At 29.2% G+C, this 22,765-nt stretch overlaps 1 protein-coding gene across 2 annotated transcripts in view; it reads left to right on the top strand.

Annotated features, from left to right (window-relative positions):
- Window positions 1-4,428: 4,428 nt before the first annotated feature.
- LOC135954636 (heparan sulfate 2-O-sulfotransferase pipe-like) overlaps window positions 4,429-22,765 on the top strand; it is a 175,791-nt gene continuing 157,454 nt past the window's right edge. Inside the window, exon 1 of one of the 2 annotated variants that reach the window (XM_065504840.1) lies at window positions 4,429-4,980. In XM_065504840.1, the coding sequence (XP_065360912.1) occupies window positions 4,892-4,980 (89 nt within the window). In that variant the 5' untranslated portion in view covers window positions 4,429-4,891. The remainder of the gene's footprint in view (window positions 4,981-22,765) is intronic. The other variant, XM_065504841.1, reaches the window with a different exon arrangement.

Here is a 22,765-nt window from a genome sequence, read left to right as displayed (position 1 = left end):
TCTGTTCTAGTTCTGTTCTAGTTCTGTTCTAGTTCTGTTCTAGTTCTGTTCTAGTTCTGTTCTAGTTCTGTTCTAGTTCTGTTCTAGTTCTGTTCTAGTTCTGTTCTAGTTCTGTTCTAGTTCTGTTCTAGTTCTGTTCTAGTTCTGTTCTAGTTCTGTTCTAGTTCTGTTCTAGTTCTGTTCTAGTTCTGTTCTAGTTCTGTTCTAGTTCTGTTCTAGTTCTGTTCTAGTTCTGTTCTAGTTCTGTTCTAGTTCTGTTCTAGTTCTGTTCTAGTTCTGTTCTAGTTCTGTTCTAGTTCTGTTCTAGTTCTGTTCTAGTTCTGTTCTAGTTCTGTTCTAGTTCTGTTCTAGTTCTGTTCTAGTTCTGTTCTAGTTCTGTTCTAGTTCTGTTCTAGTTCTGTTCTAGTTCTGTTCTAGTTCTGTTCTAGTTCTGTTCTAGTTCTGTTCTAGTTCTGTTCTAGTTCTGTTCTAGTTCTGTTCTAGTTGAGGTTCTAGTTCTGTTCTAGTTGAGGTTCTAGTTCTGTTCTAGTTCTGTTCTAGTTCTGTTCTAGTTCTGTTCTAGTTCTGTTCTAGTTCTGTTCTAGTTGAGGTTCTAGTTCTGTTCTAGTTGAGGTTCTAGTTCTGTTCTAGTTCTGTTCTAGTTCTGTTCTAGTTCTGTTCTAGTTCTGTTCTAGTTCTGTTCTAGTTCTGTTCTAGTTCTGTTCTAGTTGAGGTTCTAGTTCTGTTCTAGTTGAGGTTCTAGTTCTGTTCTAGTTCTGTTCTAGTTGAGGTTCTAGTTCTGTTCTAGTTCTGTTCTAGTTCTGTTCTAGTTCTGTTCTAGTTCTGTTCTAGTTCTGTTCTAGTTCTGTTCTAGTTCTGTTCTAGTTCTGTTCTAGTTCTGTTCTAGTTCTGTTCTAGTTCTGTTCTAGTTCTGTTCTAGTTCTGTTCTAGTTCTGTTCTAGTTCTGTTCTAGTTCTGTTCTAGTTCTGTTCTAGTTCTGTTCTAGTTCTGTTCTAGTTCTGTTCTAGTTCTAGTTCTGTTCTAGTTCTGTTCTAGTTCTGTTCTAGTTCTGTTCTAGTTCTGTTCTAGTTCTGTTCTAGTTCTGTTCTAGTTCTGTTCTAGTTCTGTTCTAGTTCTGTTCTAGTTCTGTTCTAGTTCTGTTCTAGTTCTGTTCTAGTTCTGTTCTAGTTCTGTTCTAGTTCTGTTCTAGTTCTGTTCTAGTTCTGTTCTAGTTCTGTTCTAGTTCTGTTCTAGTTCTGTTCTAGTTCTGTTCTAGTTCTGTTCTAGTTCTGTTCTAGTTCTGTTCTAGTTCTGTTCTAGTTCTGTTCTAGTTCTGTTCTAGTTCTGTTCTAGTTCTGTTCTAGTTCTGTTCTAGTTCTGTTCTAGTTCTGTTCTAGTTCTGTTCTAGTTCTGTTCTAGTTCTGTTCTAGTTCTGTTCTAGTTCTGTTCTAGTTCTGTTCTAGTTCTGTTCTAGTTCTGTTCTAGTTCTGTTCTAGTTCTGTTCTAGTTCTGTTCTAGTTCTGTTCTAGTTCTGTTCTAGTTCTGTTCTAGTTCTGTTCTAGTTCTGTTCTAGTTCTGTTCTAGTTCTGTTCTAGTTCTGTTCTAGTTCTGTTCTAGTTCTGTTCTAGTTCTGTTCTAGTTCTGTTCTAGTTCTGTTCTAGTTCTGTTCTAGTTCTGTTCTAGTTCTGTTCTAGTTCTGTTCTAGTTCTGTTCTAGTTCTGTTCTAGTTCTGTTCTAGTTCTGTTCTAGTTCTGTTCTAGTTCTGTTCTAGTTCTGTTCTAGTTCTGTTCTAGTTCTGTTCTAGTTCTGTTCTAGTTCTGTTCTAGTTCTGTTCTAGTTCTGTTCTAGTTCTGTTCTAGTTCTGTTCTAGTTCTGTTCTAGTTCTGTTCTAGTTCTGTTCTAGTTCTGTTCTAGTTCTGTTCTAGTTCTGTTCTAGTTCTGTTCTAGTTCTGTTCTAGTTCTGTTCTAGTTCTGTTCTAGTTCTGTTCTAGTTCTGTTCTAGTTCTGTTCTAGTTCTGTTCTAGTTCTGTTCTAGTTCTGTTCTAGTTCTGTTCTAGTTCTGTTCTAGTTCTGTTCTAGTTCTGTTCTAGTTCTGTTCTAGTTCTGTTCTAGTTCTGTTCTAGTTCTGTTCTAGTTCTGTTCTAGTTCTGTTCTAGTTCTGTTCTAGTTCTGTTCTAGTTCTGTTCTAGTTCTGTTCTAGTTCTGTTCTAGTTCTGTTCTAGTTCTGTTCTAGTTCTGTTCTAGTTCTGTTCTAGTTCTGTTCTAGTTCTGTTCTAGTTCTGTTCTAGTTCTGTTCTAGTTCTGTTCTAGTTCTGTTCTAGTTCTGTTCTAGTTCTGTTCTAGTTCTGTTCTAGTTCTGTTCTAGTTCTGTTCTAGTTCTGTTCTAGTTCTGTTCTAGTTCTGTTCTAGTTCTGTTCTAGTTCTGTTCTAGTTCTGTTCTAGTTCTGTTCTAGTTCTGTTCTAGTTCTGTTCTAGTTCTGTTCTAGTTCTAGTTCTGTTCTAGTTCTGTTCTAGTTCTGTTCTAGTTCTGTTCTAGTTCTGTTCTAGTTCTGTTCTAGTTCTGTTCTAGTTCTGTTCTAGTTCTGTTCTAGTTCTGTTCTAGTTCTGTTCTAGTTCTGTTCTAGTTCTGTTCTAGTTCTGTTCTAGTTCTGTTCTAGTTCTGTTCTAGTTCTGTTCTAGTTCTGTTCTAGTTCTGTTCTAGTTCTGTTCTAGTTCTGTTCTAGTTCTGTTCTAGTTCTGTTCTAGTTCTGTTCTAGTTCTGTTCTAGTTCTGTTCTAGTTCTGTTCTAGTTCTGTTCTAGTTCTGTTCTAGTTCTGTTCTAGTTCTGTTCTAGTTCTGTTCTAGTTCTGTTCTAGTTCTGTTCTAGTTCTGTTCTAGTTCTGTTCTAGTTCTGTTCTAGTTCTGTTCTAGTTCTGTTCTAGTTCTGTTCTAGTTCTGTTCTAGTTCTGTTCTAGTTCTGTTCTAGTTCTGTTCTAGTTCTGTTCTAGTTCTGTTCTAGTTCTGTTCTAGTTCTGTTCTAGTTCTGTTCTAGTTCTGTTCTAGTTCTGTTCTAGTTCTGTTCTAGTTCTGTTCTAGTTCTGTTCTAGTTCTGTTCTAGTTCTGTTCTAGTTCTGTTCTAGTTCTGTTCTAGTTCTGTTCTAGTTCTGTTCTAGTTCTGTTCTAGTTCTGTTCTAGTTCTGTTCTAGTTCTGTTCTAGTTCTGTTCTAGTTCTGTTCTAGTTCTGTTCTAGTTCTGTTCTAGTTCTGTTCTAGTTCTGTTCTAGTTCTGTTCTAGTTCTGTTCTAGTTCTGTTCTAGTTCTGTTCTAGTTCTGTTCTAGTTCTGTTCTAGTTCTGTTCTAGTTCTGTTCTAGTTCTGTTCTAGTTCTGTTCTAGTTCTGTTCTAGTTCTGTTCTAGTTCTGTTCTAGTTCTGTTCTAGTTCTGTTCTAGTTCTGTTCTAGTTCTGTTCTAGTTCAGGTTCTAGTTCTGTTCTAGTTCAGGTTCTAGTTCAGGTTCTAGTTCAGGTTCTAGTTCAGGTTCTGGTTCAGGTTCTAGTTCAGGTTCTAGTTCAGGTTCTAGTTCAGGTTCTAGTTCAGGTTCTAGTTCAGGTTCTAGTTGAGGTTCTTGTTCAGGTTCTTGTTCAGGTTCTAGTTCTAGTTCAGGTTATAGTTCAGTTCTAGTTTAGTTTAGTTTGATAAGAGGCAGATCTACATATTATAGACATTTGGAAATAATAGATCTACATTTTTTAAGATTTGATTAATATAACTTTAAAAAAAAATTACAATTTTTCTAAAAAAATTCAAAAATAATCTCAGATATTTATTCATAACTTAAATAAAACATATTTTCAATATTTATACATATGTTTTATTAAAATACAATAAGACATATTTACATGCGCAATGTAAAGAATGTAAATAATAACCAACTCTTTGGTGTTAAACTTTACATTTAAGTAAATAACTCAATATTTGTTTGATGATCTTTTTGTTGAAATGAGTATTATAACATGAGAAACAAACAAGCCATCAAAATGATAAATTTATTTTTGTTAAAGAAAAAACAATTAGTTACACATACAAACCAAATCCCCAACTACAGAAAAAACGATCAGTCAACACTGGCTTAAGACAGAGAACAAATAAAACCAACCAAATAAAATAAGAAGAAAAAACACTTGTTGGTAAGACAATACAACAACAAACAATAGAGAAAAACCACCACCGAAAGGTAAATTTTGAGTTGGTATGACAGACCAGAGAAATGTTGGCTTGAAGACAACATCTTACTGTTCGTTCGATCGTTTTGTTCATACGTACGTACGATCGAGCTAGACTTTGTCTTTTGGCCAAAAGTATTAGTGTGTAAAATTTAAAAATTCAGTTCAAACGCGAACGTTTCAAGATCAAGACGTGTTTAGCTCTCGTTACAAAAAAGAAATTTCACAACCTAGAAAAACATTTATAGTTTTATTTCCAAAAAGTCTTAAACAAAATAATAAAATACAACGTGCTGTAGCTAAGAAAAGACTTTAAAAGCCGGTCTTATCAGTTTTTATGTTTTCTTCTTCTACTACTTGTTGTTGTGGCTCTTAACTTGGCTTACAGAAGAAGAACAAAAAACAACACAACTGCAACAACAATAATAATAAAAAAAAATTATTAAGAAATTGATGTTGATCAAGAATAATAAAAGAAAAGTAGTCAGTTGTGAGTGAGTGAAGTGACACATTTGTTTTGTTTGTGTGTGAGAAACCAAACAACAAAAAAAAAACAAATTTTAAGAAAAAAAGATAAAATAATTAGGTTACAATTAAATATTTAAAGTGCGCGGCTATTAGATTTTTTTTTCAAAAATTTCTTTCTTGAATTGAATTTTGGGAAAGAATCAAAAAAAAAAATAGCAAATAATTGTTACGAATTTTGTGTGTAAATGAGCTTAAGTGCTGAGAAATCTTTCAGAATGAAGATGCGCGATGTGGAGACAGCCTTCAAGTATAGGCGCTTTCCCTATCCCAAAAGGTGAGTTTTGAAAAGAGAAAATTCTATGGCTGCATGGTCAAGAATATTAATAAAATAGTCAACGACTTAACGTGTTCAAACTTTGTTTCTGTAGTTGATTCAAGGATTTCCTTAATAAACATAATTTTCAATTGTTTTTTTATATAACTTTATCGACATCTCTTTATGCTTTAATGCTTTTAATAATAACAATTTAAATAATTAAAGAATGGTTCTATAAAAACTCAGATCTATGTACAAATTTGAGATCTGTTCAAATAGTTCACGAACAAAACCCAATAAATTCCATACATTTTAATAAAAATTACTTTTTAATGCAGAATTTAAGAAAATCTATTAACTATTCTTTACCTTAAAAATTTTAACGAGACTTCTGTTAAAAACTTATTTTTAAAAATTTTGTTATGCAAACGATCAACTCTAAAGACTTCGTGATGTTATTGAAGATTGAAACCAAAAAGAAATTAGAGTAATGTTTTAACTCAATTAACGATGACTGCTATTTTAATTCACTTCAGTTTTGAATTTTTCAATATTTTCTTAACGATTTGTTAAAATTTTAAGATTTCACTTTGTTACATTATTAACAGGATCTGAGAGAATGAAACTAAACAAGATTTAGATCAGAATGTTGTTAAATTTAGAAGTGGTTATTATTTAAATTATGTGGTTTTTGGAACATTTTTTTTTTTTCAAAATTGCCATCAACAATTTTTCAAAATTTTGTTAAACAAATTTTAAAATTTCAAGATAATACTCCTTAAGATTATTGGCAAGATCGAAGAGAATAAAAAAAAATGTTAAGATAAGAAAATTTACAAATTCAGCTGGGGCTGTCTATGAATGAAGTGATTTTAAAAAATCTTTTCAAAATTTTGTTAATTAAATTTGATAATTTAATGATCACGTTGCATGATATTATTAACAAGATCAACATTTTTATATTAAATTACTTTCCAAATTTAGCACTTCAATTTAGTAGTGTTTTGGGTAAACTTTTCAAAATTGCCATTAATTTTTTTGTAAACTTTTGTTAAACAAACTTTCGAAATCCAAGATAGTTCTCATTAATATTATTGATAAGATATTAAAAATACAGATAAAATAATATTAAAATCAGAAGCTTTCCAAATTCTGGATTAGCTATAATTTTAATCAACTTCTTTTAGAAAAAAATTTCAAAATTGTAAAAAATAAATTTTCAAATTTGAATATTTTACTCTTTAATATTATTGAAAATATTTAAGACAATAAAACTAGTTAATAAGTACCTATAGAACTGATTTTCTAAACATATTTTTTGATTTTTTGGATAAAAATTTCAAAATTAAAATTTTTTAAAAAATATTTTCAAATTTGAATATTTTTCTCCTTAATTTCATTAAAAATATCTAAGACAATAATGCTAATAGATACCTTGATCACTGACTTTCAAATTTAGCATTGGTTGTATTTTAAATTCAGTGGTTTTTCGGATAAAAATTTCAAATTCATAATTTTTTACAAATTTGTTTTAAAATTTGAAAATTTTACTCCTTAATATTATTGAAAATATTTAAGACAATAAAACCAATAAGTATCTAAATGATTGATTCTTCTAATTTAGCAGAGGTTGTAGTTTGAATTTTGTGGTTTTTCGGTTAAATAAAATTTTTATTTTTAAAAATTTATTTTTCCAAATTTCAAAATCATGCAAGAGCAAAGAATATAAAACCCAATAAAAATTAGATCAGTAACCTTCCACGTTAGTAGTGGCTGTGAATTTAATTAAGTGGTGTTTGGGAAAACTTTTCATAAAAAACTATTAAAAATTCTTTTAAACTAATTTAAAAATTTAAAGATCGTACTCAAGGATCTTATTTACAAGATCTGAGGGAATGAAAATTAAAACGATTTGGATAAGTCTCATTCGAAATATACTAGTAGCTTTGATTTGAATAAAGTGGTTTTTTAAAGACAGTTTGTCAAAAGTTATCACTAAATATTTTTGAAAATGTTTGAAATTTTTTTTTTTTAACAATATCACTCAATGATAAACATCAAAGAGAAAAAAAATAAGGAAGAATTATATCATTAGCTTTCCAAATTTAGCATTGCCTGTAATTTAAAATTTTTCAAAATTTTCATTTGAATTTTTTTTAAAAATTTTGTTGAATAAATTTCAAAATTTTAACATTAAATTCCATAGTATTATTGACAAGACTTGAGATAATAAAACTAAAGGAACATTTTCTTAGTAACTTTACAAATTTAACAGTATTTCTAATTTGAACTAAATTCAAACTTTCAAAATTGTCCATTCCAAAGTTTTAAATATTTTATTAAACAAAATTTACAAATTTAAAAATCATACTACACGATATTATCAAAAAGATCCAAATCAATAGCTTTCTAAATTTAGCACTAGCTCTGAATTTAAAACACTGGTTTTCGCAAGCACTTTTCAAAATTACAACTTTAAATTTTTTAACAATTTATGAAATGAATTTTCAAATTCAAAGATTTAGCTTAACATGTTCTAGCAGAATATTAATGAAAAGGAACTAGATTAATAACTCTTTTAATTTAGTTATGCTAGAGATTTTAATTAAGCGGTTTCTAAAACGACTTTTAAAAAATTCCTACTTCAAAAATTGTTGAAAATTTTATTGAGCCAATTTTCAAATTTAAAGCAAGATCTGAGATAATAAAATCTGAGAAAATGAAAAGAAACAAATTTGATTCAATAGTTGTCAATATGTAGCAGCCATTGCGATTTCCATTTAGTAGTTTTCGGAACCATATTATTATCAAGATCTAAAATAATAAAATTCCTAAAGAACTATATCTGTGGCTTTCCAAATTTATCCTATGCTATGATTTAAATTCTCTAGATTTTGTAAAAACTAAAATTTTAAGAATGGTTTGTTCAATAATCCAAAAATAATGTACCATAACTCAGTTCTAAAAAAATTATTTCAAAATATTTTAGCCCAAATTATCATACTAATACTATTTGTTACAACCAGAGAAAAAATATAGTTGTACAATGTTACAAGTTTTTAACATAAATTATATGGTAGCGGTAACCATAATATGTTTAAGGTACCATTCACTTGATTGCAGCAATCCGATAGAACTTACGAAAGGGTTAACTGTCATATTGCGCTCTCTTTTTGACATTTATGATCAGTATACTCTTTTTTTTACCCCCTAAACGTTCGAATTTCCAAAAATCCAATCTTAGTGGATCATTTTGGGGAGGGAGAGAGGAAGCCACAGTTAAAATTTCATGATTCTAGCTTCAGTCGTCATGATTCTAGCTTCAGTAACGTTACTGACTGACTGCCTGATTCATCATCGCACATATATATAGATGATTTATCTTTTATATAAATCATCTATATATATATAAAGTTGGTTCACTTGACATGAAATCCCCCATATATAAAAGAGTAACGTTACTGACTGACTGATCCATCATCGCACAACCCAAACGACTGAAGCTAGAATCATGAAATTTTAACTGTGACTTCCTCTCTCACTCCCCAAAACGATCCACTAAGATTGGATTTTTGGAAATTCGGTAATTCAAAACTAATAAAGATACAAAAAAACTAAAAATTGCATGTTACTCCATTTAAAAAATAAGCTGACAGGTGTTTCGTACTTTTTCGAAATTCGAACCTATTAGGGGTGCAAACGATTAAAAAGTATATTTTGGTACTTTTTTGGCACCCTATGTCTCTTTTAAACAAATACTCACAGAAACAAAATTTAAATCGTATGCTTTACTTACCAAAAAATAACAAATACGATTTTAGTACTTTATGGAAATTCGAATCCTTAAGGGATAAAAATTGTGTTTATTTTTGGTACTTTTTCATAAAATTTGTTTTTTCTATAATTTGACATAGATATACGAATATTTTATTATGAGCTCCCACCATGATACAGAAATTTATTTGAATAAAATTCTACCACCGCAATGGGGATAAAAAAAGGTACCAAAATGGGCATAAAATCGGGAAAATACATTTTATTTGAAATAATTAAGCCAATTTTGATAATTTTTTTAATGAAAATTAACTAAAATTGTGTTATTTGGAACTCGAAATATTGGGCCAAATCCGGGTAAACAGTTTGGTACATTTTTTAAAACATAATTTTTCTTGGGCAGATTAACAAAGATTTTAATCTTTTGAGACATGTCTCACAGTGCTTTGTTCAATGGACAAAAATCAAAAACAAGAATGAAATTTATATTTTTCAATAGACAACTAAATAACTCATTCGTGTAAAAAGACTTTTTATACCCTTCAGCTTAGTGAGAAGGGTATATATAAGTTTGTCATTCCGTTTGTAATTTCTACATTTTTCATTTCCGACCCTATAAAGTATATATATTCTGGATCCTTATAGATAGCGGAGTCTGTCTGTCTGTCCGTCTGTCTGTCTGTCTGTCTGTTGAAATCAGTTTTCTGAAGACCCCAGATATCTTCGGGATCCAAATCTTCAATAATTCTGTCAGACATGCTTTCGAGAATTTTGCTATTTAAAATCAGCAAAATCGGTCCACAAATGGCTGAGATATGAGGAAAAAACCAAGACAACCTCGATTTTTTACCTATTTTTGACCTATATCTGGATTACTAAGACATTAATATAGACAATATGGATATCTAATGATAGATATTTCAAAGACATTTGCAACGACGTATATAAGACCATAGTAAGTTGGACCTACAATGGGTCAAAATCGGGAAAAAAAATTTTAACACGAATTTTTTTTTTTCAAAAAAAAAATTTAAAAAACCAAAAAAAAAAATTTTAAAATTTAAAAAAAAAAAAATTTTAAATTTTAAAAAAAAAATTAAATTTAAAAAAAAAAAATTTAAATTTAAAAAAAAAAAATTTTAAATAACCGAAAAATTTTTTTTCCAAAAAATGAAAACAACTAAAAAAAAATTAAATTTTGTTTACCTAAAAATATTTTAAATTTTTAAGTATAATTTGGTGAAGGGTATATAAGATTCGGCACAGCCGAATATAGCACTCTTACTTGTTTATAAATATCTTTTTTTGTCGTCACTAGAGGTCGCTAAAGTTAGTATATTTTCAACATAAATTTTTTGGAGAAAAATATATTTTTATTAAGGTTAACTAAAATCATTGTTAAAAGTTCGTTTTAAAAGATATAAACTCGCTATTGGCTGCAAATGAAAGAATATGAATGTGGAATTATGGAAAATTACTGTTTTTGTCAAAAAATTTTTAACAGTTTAATCTGCGCAATTTTTAATAATTAACATTTTTTTTATTGTAAGCCTGAAATTCTAAAACTTTGTGGGAATATTAGTAAAATACATGTTTATCTATTTTGATTATGTTTTACTATAGAATAGCCATAAGTATTATCTATAAGAAAATGTAATCATTAGTTGTCCTTTCTTATGAAAACTATTAAAATTTTGTTTTTGTTTAAATGTATAAATTACCATTTAGTAAATTTTCAATTTGATGGTTTCGGGAAATAGCTCCAGATTTTTGGGTTTTTATAAAATAATACCGTTTTTTTCTTTTAAATAACTAAGAAATATTGCGTTATTTAACAAAAGTAGTTTAATGGCATAAAGTGTATTAATAGGTCTTTATTTGGTTCTTGATGTTGTATGTTTTTTTGCTGAAATCAAAAAAAAAAATCCAAAGTTTGATTTAATTTTGAAAAAAACGTGTTAATCAATTTTAATTTTTCTTTAATTTTATCTAATGCCTATCTCTTATTTATTATAATTTGAAATTATTATTTGTCCGTTTTGACTAGAACTTTAAAAAAAAATTGTTTTTGATGGCACCCATAAATAATACATTTTTACCGTAATGTAAGTAACTCAATAATTGAATATAACCTACATATATTTAGGTTGAGATAGTAATATGAGCTTCTGCTTATATTAGGAACACTTAAAGTATAGTCCAACATCCAGTTTCTAATATTACAGCTGATCCATAAGGCTATCAATATTTGAAAATGTCCGTCCATCCGTCCTTCCGAATTTAGAAAATATATAAAATATTTCAGTATTTTTTTTTTAAAGGATATATGGCAGTTATGTAAATCCTTGCTAGAATTGAAATGTTAATAACTTAATTAATCTGATATTATAAGAGAACAATAATTTCTGAAAATGAATAATTTTATTCAGGTTCATAGGTTTTTTAAGGAAAAGGATGTATGGCAGCCACCCGAATCCTTGCTGCGATTGTAATAAATATTTTCACAAACAACAATAACTTTACTAAAATGATTATAACCAAATTGGTTCCAAAATAAGAAACGATTTTTACGAATTTTTAAAAATTAGATGTTATACAGGATATTGAAATCTTGATGTCTTGGAATTATGAATATCCTTCGGATAAAATTTTCATAATTTTGCATCTAAATAAGCTTTTTAAGGAAAAGGATGTATGGCAGCCACCCGAATCCGTGCTGTGATTGTAATAAATATTTTCACAAACAACAATAACTTTATTAAAATGACTATAACAAAATTTTAAAATGTTAGGAGTATAACTGTGAATTTCATTCAAAATTATATGTTCAGGATATATGGGAGGCACCCGTGTCCTTTCACGGATTTTTTCAAGAATTATATTTTTTCTTAATCTTACCAAATGGTAATATTCCACTAATTTTTATTCGTCTGCAATAACTCCTTCTATTTTTGTCCATTGCCTATATGAAAACAAAGCACTGTGTGTCTGTAACATAAACAATTTTGGCAAAATGGATTATTTTTTAAATTTCAAACTTGTGGAAAGGGAAATTGGTACTTTTCTCTTAATGGTACTTTTTTAATATCTTAAATTATTTTACTTATCGACATTAAAGTTAGCTGATATGTATCTGAGTGAAGTTAGTGTTAGAAATATGGGATAATATTTAGGTACCAAAATGTGAGAACTGAACTATAGGCAATGAACCTAAAAACATAAAATTAAGCTTATATGGACCCGAGTGAGTGGGAAATCACAAGTGGGGGCTTTTTGGTACTTCTTATGTATTCTAATGGTACTTTTTGAATTTTCTGTAATACTGGACATAGAAATATGAAATTAAACGTATATGGTCCTACGTGAGTGAAAATTCATAATCAAAATATGTTCCTACGTGAGTGAAAATTTGGTACTTTTTCTTTATTCGAATGATACTTTTTGTAATTTCTTCACCAATGAACCTAGAAACATGAAATTAAGCATATATGGTCCCAAGTGAGTGAGAATTCTAGGAGTAGACTTTTTGGTACTTTTCCTTTATTCGAATGATACTTTTTGTAATTTCTTCACCAATGAATCTAAAAACATAAATTTAAGCTTACATGGACCCGAGTGAGTAGGAAACCACAAGTGGGGGCTTTTTGGTACTTTTTCTATATTCTAATGGTACTTTTTTGAATTTTCTGTAATACTGGACATAGAAATATGAAATTAGGCGTATATGGTCCAAGTGAGAAATTCAAGGGCATGGTACTTTTCATGGTACTTTTTCTTTATTCTCATGGGTACTTTTTTTGCATTTTCTATAATAATGGACTCAGAAATATGAAATCAGGCATTTACAATTATGTAGATTCACAAAGGGAGACTTAATAGTACTATTTCTTTATTCTAATTGGGGTTGCGAAGCGCACCGGGTCAGCTAATCATGAATAGATTGACGCCTGAACAGTTCTACCAAATTATGCAAATTTACTTTGAAAATCAGTCATCGATTCGCGCAACTTACAAACGTCTGTTTTATCGCAAAATTTTGTTCATTTTTAGCTAATCGGTTTTGTTAATAAACAAATCTGCAGCATATGGAATGAGATCAATTCAGATCCTACAGACTCCATTATATCCAGAAAAATGCACCGTTTGGTGCGGTTTACACGCTGGTGGCATCATCGGACCTTATTTCTTGAAAAATGTAGCCGAAGCTCGCGTTGTAGTCTGTGGAGATCGTTACCATGATCAATGATTTTTTTATTGAAAATATGAATAACATTAATCCAGGCGAGATGTGGTTTCAACATAGTCTTGATTTCGAGAAATGGACTGTTGGTCTACGTTAAGTCACTGATTTATGCTAATAAACCAGCAACAATTGAGGTCTTGGAGGTCAACATTGTGCATGTTATTCGTGACATACGGTCAGCAATGCTCGAAAAAGTGGCCTAAAATGGGACATCCAGAATGCGCTTCATTAAGAACAGCCGCGCTGGCCATATCCCCGAAATAATTCTCAAATATTAAAGCCATGCACTATATCTTGGCTTTCGACTACAAATACAAGGAGTTTCAGCAGAAACAAGTTTTAAAAATAAAAATCAAATCAAAGTATTCCAAGCATTTTTGACTAAAAGTTATTGCATTGTTTTGAATGGTCCTGATTTCCAAGTAAAAACCATACCTTCCTTTACTGAGACAGAATGCCTTTGAAATATCTTTAAAAGCTTATGACTTTAAAAAGTTGCCCAGCATTAAATGATTTTTAATTAATCACCAAATTTTAATTTTACTTATAATTTTTTTTTCGTTTTAACAAAACTTTTTTTTTGTTTTTTAAAAAAAACCATAAAACTATATTCCATTTATTGAACATTACAAACTAAAAATTTCCCTGTATTGAGCAAATATTGTTTCACCATCAAAAAAAAAAGTGGTGAAAGAAAGATAGACAGCAAAAAAACACTTGATTTATCAACTTATCGGGTCGTGTTAAAGTACAACAAACGGTTTGTCTACTTTGCATGGCCTCTCCAAATTGTAAATTGTCTTCCTATCTCTTTGCACGACGTGTGTTAATGCTGCTGCTGCTGATGATTTTATTTTGAAAACCAGTGTAAAAGGTTGGCAATAATTTTTTTTTGTATCTTTTATCCATCATAAGCTGCTAGCTGCTTTTGCTGTAACCGTATGAATGATGAGCAATGAACAGTAATGAATTATTAAAATAATATTTCTAATGTGGTATTTTATTTTTTTATGATTTTCATTTTACATTCAAATATAATTTTAAGAAAAAATCAAAGTGAAGGGGATTTGCAATAAAAAACTATTTATTAATGATGTTTTATAGAGGCAAAATATTGAAAGGAGAAGTGTTGTGATGAAATTTATGTAGTTCTTATTATACCCTAAACCACCATAGTGGGGAGGGTATTATGCGTTTGTGCAGATGTTTGTAACGCCCAAAAATATTAGTCTAACACTCACCTTAAAGTATACCGATCGACTTAGAATCAATTTCTAAGTCGCTTAAACGATGTCCGTCCGTCCGTCCGTCTGGTCGGCTGTCCATGTAAACCTTGTGTGCAGAGTACAGGTCGCAATTTTCAAGATATTTCGATCAAATTTGGTACAAGGACCAAGTCTATTAAAACTGGCTGAAAACGGCCCATTATTTCACCTAGGCCCTATACAAATATCCTGCCGAAATTGGACTTTATCCGTCATAAATGTTTAATTTATAAATCTATCTCCACAAATTCCGCTTGCCCGACCATAATCAAAACAAGTGCTGCTGCCACTATTTATACACAGCCCCATCTTCCTTCTAGTAGCTTCATGAAAGTTCTATTTCCACAATGATTAACTTAAAGCTTTTATTAAATATTGTTTGTTCCACAGCAATGTTAACATTTATCCAGAAATATAAATGATGAGAAAAATTATGCAACTTGAAACCAGCCGTTAGAAATCGTTATATTTGTATTTCGTAACTCGTAACAATATTTTATAATCGATAAAGATGATTTAAAGCTTAGAAACAAACTAATTAAAAACATTTAAGTAAATTGCTTCAGTTAAGTTAAAATAAACAGCTGTCTATAAAACCCTGCCTTTCTCTACACTAATTGTAACCAATCATCATTTAATTTTAAAGCGTTGCCAATTTTGTTTCTTTTATTTTAGTTTAATTATTTAAAGCATATTCCCTAACTACTCTCATTTTATTTATGTGTGGCCATTTAAGGTTTATTATTTTAAATTAATTTATTTATTTTTTTGTATATTATCTCGTCCAGGAAATAAATAATTTTACTTTAAATGTTTGCTAAGATTAAGTTTTTTTTTAATAAAGTGTAAAAAATTTGCAAAATTTCCTTTTACTTTTCAAAATAGCGATGTTTTCTTCAAAAGCAATGTTTGCAACGTGTTTTTTGTTGCAATTTGTTGCAAGAAAAAGTAGGAAATTGTTGCTATAAAATTAGCTACAATTGAAAATAACACGCCTTAATATAGTTTTTTTTTTCTGCACTATTTCTTTAAACTCTCAACACTTATAGTTTAAAAAGCCTTGGAGACCAAAGTAATACAAAAAAAAGCTGGGAAAAAAAAATTGAATTAAAACGACGGACTAAATATAGTTTAAACTAAAATTGTTGCTGAACTCAATACCAAAAATGGTGGCTGTGGCTGTTGTTGTTTACAGCAAAAGCAACAAATATGTAGTTTCTCGATATAATAGGCTGGTTGCAGCTAAAACTAATTTAAAACTGGTCAACAATATCTCAGCAAAAACACAAAACCAAAAAACTAAACGCGTTTGAAAATGAAAATCACCCAGTTTTCATTTTTTAATTGAACATTTTATGCACAAAACTAAAACAACTAAAAAACCGGTATCAATTGTTTTGGTAACAAGACTTTAAAGATACGTTTTTGTTGTTGTTTTGTTTCCATTCAGTTATTTGCAGTTGGCAACTTATGCATTCAACTTCATGCTGCAAGTCAGCCAACCAGCCAGCCAGGCCTTTCATGGTTCCATATTGTTATTGTTTTTATTGTTTATTTGCCATACCATGCCCATGTCCATGTGGTGCTAGTGTTTGTCCGACTGTCTGACTATTTGGCTGAATGAAATGAATGTTTAAATCAGTTGTTTTTTGTGGTTCAAGCTCTTACTTTTTTTTGTGTGTATCTTTAGTAAAGCTATTCTTAAATCCTAAAATAACTTAACAATTTTAATTTTAGCTGTTATTTTTGTTTGTTTTTTGCTTTAGTTTAGTTTTCATGTGACAAATTCATGACTTTTTTGCTTTAGTTTAAAAAAATTTAGCTTAAAATTGTGACTTACTTGGTCACAACATTAATCAATCATCAATTGTATCCAGCTATGAGTTGTTTAACCAAATAAAACAACAAAAATTGAATGGCCATCGTAAAATATTTATGACTTAATTTGACAATTAAATTAACAAAGTAATTGTGTTAATTATTTTTCCTCTTTTTTGAAAACGATAGTGAAATATAACAAAATACCTAAAAAAATTAAAATATTTGACAAAACAAATAAAACACTATGATACAAGCTTAATTTAGAATCAAAAATTATTTAGATTGAGGTTAAACTGTCTTTGAAAGATAGATTTCTGTCTTATAGAAAACTGCCTTTGAAAGACAGATTTCTGTCTTGTAGAAAACTTTCTTTGAAAGACAGATTTCTGTCTTATAGAAACTGTCTTTGAAAGACAGATTTCTGTCTTATAGAAAACTGCCTTTGAAAGACAGATTTCTGTCTTGTAGAAAACTGTCTTTGAAAGACAGATTTCTGTCTTATAGAAACTGTCTTTGAAAGACAGATTTCTGTCTTGTAGAAAACATTCTTTGAAAGACAGATTTCTGTCTTATAGAAAACTGCCTTTGAAAGACAGACTTTCTTTGAAAGACAGATTTCTGTCTTATATAACAGTCTTTGAAAGACAGATTTCTGTCTTGTAGAAAACTTTCTTTGAAAGACAGATTTCTGTCTTATAGAAACTGCCTTTAAAAGACAGATTTCTGTCTTGTAGAAAACATTCTTTGAAAGACAGATTTCTGTCTTATAGAAAACTGCCTTTGAAAGACAGATTTCTGTCTTGTAGAAAACTTTCTTTGAAAGACAGATTTCTGTCTTATATAACAGTCTTTGAAAGACAGATTTCTGTCTTGTAGAAAACATTCCTTGAAAGACAGATTTCTGTCTTATAGAAAACTGTCATTGAAAGACAGATTTCTGTCTTTGAAAAACAGATCTCTCTCTTATAGAAAACTGTCTTTGAAAAACAGATTTCTGTCTTACAGAAAACTGTCTTTGAAAGACAGATTTCTGTCTTATAGAAAACTTTCTTTGAAAGCCAGATTTCTGTCTTATAGAAAACTGTATTTGAAAGACAGATTTCTGTCTTATAGAAAACTGTCTTTGAAAGACAGATTTCTATCTTGTAGAAAACTGTATTTGAAAGACAGATTTCTGTCTTGTAGAAACTGTCTTTGAAAGACAGATTTCTGTCTTATAGAAAATTGTCTTTGAAAGACGGATTTCTTTCTTATAGAAAACTGTCTTTGAAAGACAGATTTCCGTCTTATAGAAAACTGTCTTTGAAAGACAGATTTCTGTTTTGTAGAAAACTGTTTTTCTAAGGCAGATTTCTGTCTTGTAGAAAACTGTTTTTGAAAGACAGATTTCGTCTTATACAAAACTGTATTTGAAAGACAGACAGCAAACTATCTTTAAAAGACTGATTCTTATAGAAAACTGTCTTTGAAAGACAGATTTCTGTCTTATAGAAAACTGTATTTGAAAGACAGATTTCTGTCTTGTAGAAAACATTCTTTGAAAGACAGATTTCTGTCTTATAGAAAACTGTCTTTGAAAGAAAGATTTCTATCTTTGAAAAACAGATCTCTATCTTATAGAAAACTGTCTTTGAAAGTCAGATTTCTGTTTTGTAGAAAACTGTTTTTCAAAGAGAGATTTCTGTCTTGTAGAAAACTGTCTTTGAAAGAAAGATTTCTGTCTAATAGAAAACTGTCTTTGAAAGACTGATTTCTGTCTTAGAAAACTGTCTGTGAAAGACAGATTTCTGTCTTATATAACAGTCTTTGAAAGACAGATTTCTGTCTTGTAGAAAACATTCTTTGAAAGACAGATTTCAGTCTTATAGAAAACTTTTTTTGAAAGACAGATTTCTGTCTTAGAAAAACAGATCTCTCTCTTATAGAAAACTGTCTTTGAAAGACAGATTTCTGTCTTATAGAAAACTGTCTTTGAAAGATAGATCTGTCTTGTAGAAATAAGATTTCTATCTTATAGAAAACTGTCTTTGAAAGACAGATTTCTGTCTTATAGAAAACCGTCTTTGAAAGAAAGATTTCTGTCTTATAGAAAACTGTCTTGCAAATGAAGCTAAACAGACCTAGTATTGAAGCTCAATTAAGATTCTATAAAGAACAATGACTGAAGTTAAATAAATATACTAAAAGGATCTACTAAACGCTAATTGAAGCTAAACTAAATCTCGAAAGTGACCTACTATTAAAACTAAACTAGACTCTCAAAGTACCTACAATTGAAGCTAAACAATTACTCACAAAATACCTTCGATTAAAGTTAAACTAAGACTTAAGTTTAGAGCTTAACTACGGCTCTAAAACCCCTCCAATTGAAGCTAATGAAATACTAAGGGAAGGCCTTAAATTTAAGCTGGAGTAATACTCTGAAAATGTCTTCGATTGAAGCTAAATAGAGACTTTGAAAATTACTACGACTGGAGTTAAATTAAGACTCTCTAACAAGACCAACAGTTGAAGCTAAAGTAATGCTCTAAAAATATCAATGTTTAATTCTTTACTAAGACCATAAACTAACCTTCGATTCCTACAGAAGTAAAACTATTAAAATATCTACGATTAGGGGTAAATTAAGATGCTAAAAAGACCTACGATTGAAGCTGAATTTGGACTCAGCAAAGACCTATTATTGTAGCCGAATTAAAGCTGTGAAAACGCCTTTGACTGAAGTTAAATTAAGACTCTTAAGAGACTTACGATTGAAGCTGAAAAATACCTCTGATTTAAGGTAAACTAAGGATCTAAACTTGGCTATTTCTACTATAGCCAATTCTGTACATCCCTTCTCTTAAAATCCCTTCTTTTCCTTCCAAGTTTAATTCACTTTTTACGAATATCTTCTTCCCTTACCCTCTTGAATTTTTTAAACATTAATGCTGTAATATATATGTATTATTTTTATGTATATCTTAATGTGTAATAAAATTCACACAATACACACTATTTAAGAGTAAAATTCAAAGTCACGTTCAACTGATTAAACAATGCGCTCGCAATACTAATAAAATCAACAACAACAACTGCAGCTAGTATGTATAACTAACAATAGCAACAACAACATGTAAAAGAAAAGCCACAAAAACCTCAAAAACATTAACAATGAAAATTTATATCAGCCCAACAATTTGATCATGTCTTTAGCAGTCACATTGTGTGAATTCAAAACTGTGGTAAAGTTCTTGAGACTTTAAGAATATTTGGTAATCAAATGAGATATTAAACAGAGTAAAGGGAAGTGAAAACATGCCTACTTCCACAAGAATAAAGATCATTTAAACTAACTCGATCGCTCACGATCACAATTCTGTTCATTGATTTATAGAGTAAATTTAGTTAAGCAAAAAATATCATTTGAAAAATTTCGATCGCTTATGATCTTCTTGCGATCTTTGGAATTTTAAGAAATAATCCAAGTATTTATAGTTTTATAGATAAAAATATATTAAACCTTAAGACATTCTCCAAGAGAATTCATTGAGTTGTTTTAAAAATAAGTACATTTAAACAAGTTGAATCGCTTACGATCTTTGATCATGTCTTTAGCAGTCACATTGTGTGAATTCAAAACTATGGCAAAGTTCTTGAGACTTTAAGAATATTTGGTAAGCAAATGAGGTATTGGACACTGTAAAGGGAAGCGAAATATGTGTACATACTTCCTCACGAATGTAGATCATTTAAACTAATTCGATCGCTTACGATCACAATTCTGTTGATTGATATACAGAGTAAATTTAGTTAAGCAAAAATTAACATTTGAAAAAATTCGATCGCTTACGATCTTCTTGCAATTTTTGGAATTTTAAGAAATAATCCAAGTATTTCAGTTTTATAGATAAATACGAATTGAACCTAAAAACATTCTCCAAGAGATAGAGAAAACGTAACTGAATTCATTGAGTAGATTTAAAAATAACTACATTTAAACATAAATGATCGCTTACGATCTTTTGATCATGTCTTTAGCAGCCAGTGAATAAAAACTATGGAAAAGTTCTTGAGACTTTAAGAATACATGGTAAAGGGAAGTGAAAGTTTTTAATTAAAAACATGTCTACTTCCACATGCATATATATCAATTAAACTAATTCGATCACTCACGATCACAATTCTGTTGATTGATCTATAGAGTAAATTTGGTTAAGCAAAAAATATCATATGAAAAAAATCGATCACCTACGATCTTCTTGCGATCTTTGGAATTTTAAGAAATAATCCAAGTAAAAACTTTAAAATTTTTATAGATTAAAGCATATTAAATCTAAAGACATTCTCCAAGAGATAGAGAAAACGTTAGTGAATTCATTGAGTTGTTTTGAAAATAGCTACGATCTTTGATCGCTTTCGATCTTTGATGTGGTCTTGTTTTTAGCTTAGATTTTTGAAGTCCCTTTCTGATTGCTTTTTTAAACTAGTTTGTTTTGATAAATTGTTAACATATCCGACACAGCTACTGACATTTTCTTACAAGATGAATGAGTCTGTTAGCTCACGTCCCATTATGGATTTCTCTATTAAAACAAAGCATATTTCCTAAGAAACTCTTATAAATCTTTGTTTTTTATATAAAAGTCTTAAGATTTATGGTTCTACTTTGGATTTTAAAATATATCACTCTGAGACATTTAAAACAAAACAAAACCTTTGACAAATTGTCTTTCAAACTCATACAAATAAATCTTTAAAGCAGATCACTCACTCACTGTATGAACAAAGATTTTTTGTTACAGATCTTTTTTTTTTTGTGTACTGTCACATTATTTTTTCCGATTTTTCACAACAATAGAGATGTCAAAGTCATAAATTTTCAAAAATCTCAACTACAAAAAAAGAAATACCAAATGAATTGTACTCTAAATATTTTACATACTTGCTGCTCATTCATTCGCACTGTTAGGCAGGCAGGCAGCAGCATTCTCATACTTCAAACTCAAAAAGAGTCAGAACAAATTTTTTATGAGATTTTTAACCATGACCAGGTATCAAAACAATTAAACAAGTCAATCACTCTCTATACACAACAATAAAGTGTATGGAATTTGAATTTGTTTTTGTGTGTTACAAACATTTTTCCAGCTCACACTTATACGAGGTTAGCTAGCAAGCTAGCTAGCTGCACTGTTTAGAACATAAATCTAGTTTATTTTTCTTTGGCTGTATTTTATTCTGTTCAGTTTGATTTCATTTCATTATACGATTTTGAGATTTTCGGCATGTTCTTTTCAAAATACGTGCTGCTCCAGATTTGTCAGTGTAAAAATACTTACAACATTTTTACCAAAAATAATAAAAATGAGTAATAAAGTTCAACAAAAAACAAAATGTGTCTAACCGTGGAAAATTCATTTTATAGATCAACATTCATGCAATATGTTGGAAGAAATAGGTTTTTTTGAAGTCAAATGCAGGTTATAACAAACTAAGGCACATGAGTAGGAATATAATCTCCCTGAATCTGAAAAAAAACTAAAGTAATTTATTTAAGTTTAACTACCAAATTTATAGGAAATGATTACATAAACCAGCAACAACTCTGCTTACCTAGTGATCCTTATTATTTGAAGTATGCGTTTTTGGAAAAAAAATTATTAATTTTTAATGAGAACTTATTTTGAACATAAAAAATATTTTTGCATTTCCATACAGCTCTTTTATAGGGTAAAATAAGTATTAAAATCATTTTATTTTCTGAAATCTCATTGATTTCTAAAAACTAGACGTAATTACCTATCCATTGATATATAATACTTTATATTCCGCTTTATTTTACTTAAAAATATTCACTGTTAAAGTAAGCCTTTACTTTTATTTTACTTTTTGTATATTCCCAGTGCTTACTATGCGATTCTCATTTTATCATGGGACATAAGTAAAAGTATAATTGATGCTTTGATTCGTGCTAGTCTGTTTTTATTAGTGAGAATACAAAAATCACAAATTTCACCAAAAAAAATTTTCACTAACAAAATTAAATTTTCAGGAAAATTAAAAAACGCTTATTTAAAAAAAAATCGCCAATTTTGCCAAAAATCGCTACTTTCACCAAAATTTAATTTTTTGATAAAAATTGGAAAAATTTATTAAAAAATTAAACTTTTACGAAAATAAAATCATTGAAGAAATTACCAAAATTAAATTTTCAAAAAAAAAAAACGCTTAGTTCAAAAAAATCGCCAATTTGCCATAAATCGCTACTTTCACCAAAATTATTTTTTTTGTAAAAAATTGGAAAATTTTATTAAAAATCAAAAAATTAAACATTCAAGAAAATAAAAAAAAAATAATTGAAAAAAATACCAAAATTAAATTTTCACATAAATATTTTTAATTAAAAAAAAAGCTTTATTTATAAGAAAATTGCTAATTTTGCCAAAATTAGCTACTTTCACCAAAATTAAATTTAAAAAAAAAAATTGGAAAATTTTATTAAAATCGAAAAATTTTATTAAAAATCTAAAAATAAAACATTCACGGAAACTATAAAATGTCATTGAAATAAATCGCCAATTTTACCAAAATTAAATTTTCACCAAAAAAATTTAAAATTTTATTAAAAATCCAAAAACAAAAATAATAAACAACAATAAAAACAAGTAAGAGGGCTATATACCCTTCACCATAGAAATTTAGAGGTAAAAACAATTAA

Source organism: Calliphora vicina, chromosome 3 (assembly GCF_958450345.1).
Source record: "Calliphora vicina chromosome 3, idCalVici1.1, whole genome shotgun sequence".
Classification (NCBI taxonomy): Eukaryota; Metazoa; Arthropoda; class Insecta; order Diptera; family Calliphoridae; genus Calliphora; species Calliphora vicina.
This window is presented reverse-complemented; position numbering and strand designations above follow the sequence as displayed.